At 38.2% G+C, this 6537-nt stretch overlaps 1 protein-coding gene across 1 annotated transcript in view; it reads left to right on the top strand.

The window, feature by feature from the left end:
* Nucleotides 1-177, top strand: part of LOC118432267 (glutamate receptor ionotropic, delta-1-like) — a 61800-nt gene extending 61623 nt beyond the window's left edge. Inside the window, exon 13 of the mRNA XM_035843803.1 lies at nt 96-177. Coding sequence (XP_035699696.1) covers nt 96-177 — 82 coding nt within the window. The remainder of the gene's footprint in view (nt 1-95) is intronic.
* Nucleotides 178-6537: the final 6360 nt, after the last annotated feature.

Below are 6537 nucleotides of genomic sequence, written 5' to 3'. Positions count from 1 at the left end.
TTTATCATTTTGGAACCTATAGTATTGATATCAATATCCACAGTCTGAAATACTAAGGAATGACATAGTGTAATGAGTATGCCTCTACTACTTAGGCCACACCGACTGGATATTATGGGTGACATCCATGCACGTATCGAGAAGGAAGCTGCATGGACAACACAAGTTTCCACATGAAACAAAATACAGTAGTTTGTTACTACACCGTTTTCTGAAACAAGCTAAAAGACAACCTAGCTAATATCCAAGCAGATGTTTGTCTGACAGATAGTCAAGTTTTTTGAGTGACTGTCGGGCTTCTCTGACGGTTTCTTATCCCATATAAGCAGATAAACAGTTGTTAATGTAAAGTAGATGATGTCCAAATGTATCCTTATCCTGCTAATGACGTACAACAAGTGATATGTACATAGATATAAAATGTAGGTGGCGCTTCGACGGACGGCCAAGGCGTTACATAGGTGACGCTCCAAAACTGGTCCTTTCGATGCCAACTCGTGTTTTAAGAGTGTCAAAGGTAATCCTAAATGTACGTGAAGACGTCTGAACCTTTTTAGAAACCTTTTACTGACTTGAAACCTAATGTTTTGCATATTCTATCAGATTTGCAAGTCAAGACGGTATACCCCATCAGAGCCCAATCTGCAGTACCACTCCCGGCCGCGCCGTAAAAAGTACCTAAGACGACCGCCAAATTGCCAAATTTCCGTGTTTTCGGGAATGGGGAAACGGGGAAAGGCTCGCAAAGGGTTTGAATTTTTGTGGTTTGTTTGACTCTGTCTCCAAAAATGTGAGCATTTGAAGTGAAGAATGACAATGTTTAAGACATTTCACGGCAAAACAATGGAATTTCAGATTACCATTGAAAGTTTTAATAGCATTGTACAACGGAATTTCAGGTTAGTTATGAATAACATGTTTCCATCGCATTTTACCAAAAGAAGTGATCGATTGCACATCTCCTGTAAATTGTCACTTTCTGAAATGCTACTATATTTATATTTCATTCATTTTGTCTATCAATAGATTCAATTTTCTTTGGTGGGGTTACTTATCTGTGCAGTTTTCGTTAGACGTTGTAAGTAGAAGTTTCCTCACATGTCTCTTAAGTCTTACCACCGACAATTGTTCTGGTTCAACGTTATAAATCTTACCTACATAAACGTCTATTATGACGGTAAACTATAACTTTACAAATAAACGAATGTTCTTTCAAATCTTATGTTTTTCTTGTTTCTGATCGATCTGAAATCCCAGCCTTTATTACAATCATTTGTGTTCTGGGATGGTCCTGAACATAATTTATCCAACTCGCTCTTGAAACGTTGATGCAGGTTAGACATCCGGGCGTAAACATTTCATATTGCAACATGATTCAAGCAACTACACAGAATTATAGTTTTAGTCAGTAGAAAGTCAATACTTTTCACATATGATTCAATTACTTTATATCAAGCAACTCGATCTTGGTGTCATAACCACAAGCAAAAAAAGACATGCAATAAGTTGACCATTTGCAAAGGCTTGGGCAGGAAGTTCTGCAACCATATTGTTATAACACGAACTTTCATCAAGGATTGTTTGTTTGTTTGTGCCTTTATTTTTGAGTTGGATTGTGTTGAAGATCATCAATCATAGAAGTGCTTAGAAGAGTAGAGGAGAGAAATGGAGCTTAAAAACTTTCTTTCTTGAAAAAATATGATGACATTTCTAATTTGCTGTTTTCCTACTAATTCATATATCATACCGTTTTCGAGATTATCGTATTGGTAAGGTTACAGATATCAGTTCCGGCTTGTCCAGCACTATCAAGACTATTTTCCCACATTCCGGTCGCTAGTGAAAGTTACGAGTCAACCTATCGCTGATACTCCTATTTTCTATCAGAATTGTTGTTTTGAAGGAAGATAGAGAATAGTACAAAAGTATCCTGACTTCATGATATAGTCAGAGTCAGGAAATTTGACTTGTGGTTTATTACACAACCCTAACATCAGAAATACGTTTCCAATGTCAACAACTAACTTATTTCACAAAATTACACCAATACATGTTAGAATACATTGATTTTTATTGCACAAAATGTATCTTACGTCATTATATTAGAGCTAGAATGTATAAAAAGAACTCCAAATCCGTATCGATAAATTATGATAATGTCCCCACTTTATTACAATCAGTTAGCAGTGTCTGTTACTGAAGATAACATTATCGTTATTCGTTAGTTTGCTTTAAAACAGTCATGTGACAAATACCTACAGTCAACACAGTTTGAAATATGAAAATTATATGTCCACGTCTTCTATAATATGTGTTACCTGCATTCTCTTGTTTTGACAAAAGCTCTCCTGAGTTCTTTCTAAATTATTCACTATAACTTCATCACCATGCCATATCAGCAACAGAGATGGTCACTCTGACTTGATTAATCGATGCCCCCCCCCCCCCCTCTTAAAAAGATAAAGGAGTACACATAATATACTGTATAACATATACGAGATCCGTAATCATGGCTACTTAATCAGGGGTAGGTTGCGTTGTTTCAGAAAACGGTGTAACAAACTTACTTACTTTAGCCCGTATACCCATCAAACGGCTCCCCCGGTGTCCAATTTTATATTGCACCCACAAGTAATCCGCACACCTTGCAGCATTTGAGCGGAAAATTGCCTCTATTGATGCACAAACAGACAAAAACATTGTTGCACTGCTTCAATATCTTTTTGTTTGATACATGGAAATGAAATTTGGATGTGATAGCGCTTCAAAACGAGGCAATTTACAGAGTGAGTACACGCGGCCACTTCTATTGGTAAATGTTATGGGACCGTGTCATTTGTGACCTTAGTATCCTGTGGTTTTGTTTATGAAATGTCTTAAATATTGTCAATTTTAGTTTTAGATGGCAAAATTGTCGAAAACAAAGTCAAAGAAGCCTTAAGAATTAAAAACCCTATGCGAGCCTTTCACGATTTCCCCATTCCTGAAAATGCAGAAATTTGGCAATTTGGCGGTCGTCTTAGTCACTTTTCTAGTCGCGACCGGGAGCGGTACTGCAGATTGGGCTCTGATAGGGTATGTCGTTCCTACTTGTAAAATGATGAAATGTACAATTCAGTAGGTTTGAAGCCAGGAAAAGAGTTCCAAATAGGTCTAGACATATTTACATACATCTAGAATGACCTATAAACACAATATCTTTCATGGAAGGGCGTTTTGTGGGATCCGCGTGAGGAGGTCATGTTGCACCATGTCCGCCTGTCGAAGCGCCCCCTACATTTGTGTATCCATATGTTTTGTGTGTAATTTGTAGATTGAAGACATATGTGGGCATCATATCCGATTTCCAATAATAGCCTAGGCCTTTTCCTCAACTGTTCATCTGCTTATATGAGGTAAGGGACTGTCAGAGACGTCTGGTCATCACTTTGAAATTATTACGGTCCAACACCTTAACATCTGCTTGGAGATCTTAGGTGATTTCTTATGGCAACGTAGGCCTTTTACTTGGCTATTCATCTGCCCTGTCATAATCATTTGGTCACCAGATCTCAGAATGATATAACAAGGACATACTATTGTGCCTACAACCTTACTGCTATAACAATGATAGAGGATTTTATTTTCACAACCTCTGTCATCACTTGAACTCTTTTTACGCGTGTTCACATCAATTATGTGTCCAGACAATGTCATCTACAAAATTGAGTCGGTGTGGCCTTACTTACAAAAGTAGTCCAATATATGTACTCCAGCAAATGCATGAGGATAACACGATACCCATAGCCTATTAAAAACGCCGGTAACTGACTAATAGCATGGTCATGGTTTATTTCTTTATCTATTTATTTCAAGATGTTCAAGAACACTTGACGCAAGTATGTTGGCATGCGCTATACTGTATATTATACTAACGAGTGAAAGACTACTGACAATTTGATATCACTGCCAATGAGAGTAAATGCTATTATAGCAGCTACTATTTGACTAATGTATATGAGTAACCGTATAAGGGTATATCTGGCCGGGAACGTACATCTCTTAACAACGTAACCTACTGTCTCTCTCCTCAATGTGTGTACAGGGTACTAAGTATGGTAGTCTATTATATGTTGTGTTTTTTTTTCTACCTGATTTAATAAATGAATAGCACAGTTAATATTCTTCGAATGTCTTTGAGTGCATTCTGTATATCTATATGATAGGCCAGAAGAGGCACGTCCCATCTTGAGTGAAGGCTCCTAAATTGTGTGTCCCGGAGATTTCTTCATAACGTTATAAATACCGAATATCGAATGTCACTAGAGACGAAAGCGGAAAGGCAAATATCGAATCGTTCATTGAGCCAATTACGTCTGTATCATAAAATGAAACAATGGACCACTTATGGGTGTTCGGGTTTGATAGAGAAAGATAATCGTCGAACAGAAGAAGAAATGACGATCTGTCTGCCATCATCTGAGCTCAGCCATTTAACGACTTATTACCTACTGACTATGTAACAAAGTATTCCCTTCCCCACCTCTCCTGGTATCTAGGGCAATTTTGGCAAGAATTTCGTGGTCCCAAAATCAGCCTCACTAAACTAGATCCTTACTGGAACAGGTCATTGGTAACAAGGTTACCTAAAGCATTCTATATAACTATTGAGAGTTAGCTTGTCGAACAGTTAATGTGTTTCTATTTACATGTCTTACCGTAAAACACGACTCTGGCAAAGAAGAATTTGAGGTATCATCAAACAAGTATGTAAAGATATAGGTGGCCTGTGCTGTGATATTCCCATTTTTAGTTTTAGCATCAACATCGCTATCAAGAGCGATGTTGATTAGAAAACAAGAGCATTGCTTTCCAGTAGGCCTACCTTAAAATGTCAACCCAGAAGGGCAAACGCACATGTGTATGTCTGTATGAATTTTTCAAAGAATAGCAAATAAACTAGGTGATGACGTTTGCAATACATTAGGAGCCAGAGAGTCTTCTTTCCTTTTCTACTGGTTGGAATGTCAGTCAGCTGGCTATGTATATAATGACACCTTTGTAGTCTTTAAACTGGAGATATAACGCTATTAGTATATAGGCGATACTGAGAATCTTCAAATGTTTGCAGTGGTTTTATTTTAGTAGTCTTTTTTTGCAGTTACCTCTCCACCACAAATTCTTGACATCTTGAATATGTATTTCCAATGTATTAATTCTATACTATAGAATTGTTTTAACTGCCTACTTAAGATATTAAAAAAAAAAACTTTTCCCAACTACTACATAATAAAACCACAGCGAACATAAGCGAATCTACAGTACATAACTGGAGGCTGTGGGCTCTCATGCACCCACCTGACATAGTCTTCTCTCTGCAGATGGACGCCTCGCCTGTCCCCAACATGATCCCAGCACTAGACATGGACGGCCACGAGTTCACCAACAGCAATAGAGTGACTGCCATAGACTCGGTGGAGCTGGGGTGTTACTCCCCCTGTCAGGAGGACTACCCCGTCCCCGCCAGACCGAACTACCCCACGCGGTGGATGTCAGCCAGGGACGTCAGGTGTTAAAAGACTGGCCAATGTACATTTCACTATCCAATCCATATCCGAAGGAACATAGAGCTGGTGTTTGAAGTAGTTCCCTGGCAACAGAGGACGCGATAGATGCCTTACTATGATTGTACAGACAGTTGTGGAATCGTTCCGCATCCTGCTACTACTGTTAGCCGCTATTCAATGGCAAAAATACCTGTGGCAATAATCAACTGTGTGTGTGTGTCTAGTTGATGAAACCATGTTATATGATTTAAAAGACTGAAGCAATGTATGTAATTTGGAAATTGTTAATATAGTGCTCAACCCAGCATCTCAGAAAGTTCACGTCACAAAGACTGTTGACGGCAAAGTGGGGGGATTCAATTTGTACGAACGCTTTCCATGACTGTGCAAAATTGTAAAAGTCCTTGAAATATGATACGACGAACCTTCATTGACATCTGTGATATATGACATATTGTTTAACTGGCTACATGCAAAATGACAGATTCTTGGTGACCTTACCGTGCACGTATGCAAACCAAGTGTCATACTAAGCAACTTTATACAGACATGACAAAGAAAAAAGTCTCCTGACCTGGTCGCATTCATTTCAACATAAAGATGACCCCAACAATAATTTTCATAGCTGCTATGAAATGTGTCAACTGGTAACATTTTTTACCATTTATTCATAAGTTGAAAGTGGTACATACTTTTTTGACGAATGATTTTATTCAGCAATATGTATTACTTTTCTTGTCCAGCGCACTTTCTTTCGAGATAAATTTGAAGGCTATTTGCATTACATTGTTATATCAGGAGGTGTACTAGATAGAAAATACAAGAAGTAACCTCCTAGCTTCTTATGCCAGAAAAGCAGAGAATATCCTGAAAACATACTCCGATGCAATGTCTATCTGCTCCTATACATGTACCTGTGGTATGGACACTTCCCAACCGGACAGTTTATATGTCAGGTCCTAAACAAAAAAATGTTAGTAATATCTACACA

The sequence above is a fragment of the Branchiostoma floridae genome, chromosome 15 (assembly GCF_000003815.2).
Source record: "Branchiostoma floridae strain S238N-H82 chromosome 15, Bfl_VNyyK, whole genome shotgun sequence".
Taxonomy (NCBI): Eukaryota; Metazoa; Chordata; class Leptocardii; order Amphioxiformes; family Branchiostomatidae; genus Branchiostoma; species Branchiostoma floridae.
Note: the sequence above shows the minus strand (reverse complement) of the source record. Positions and strands in the feature narration are given on the sequence as shown.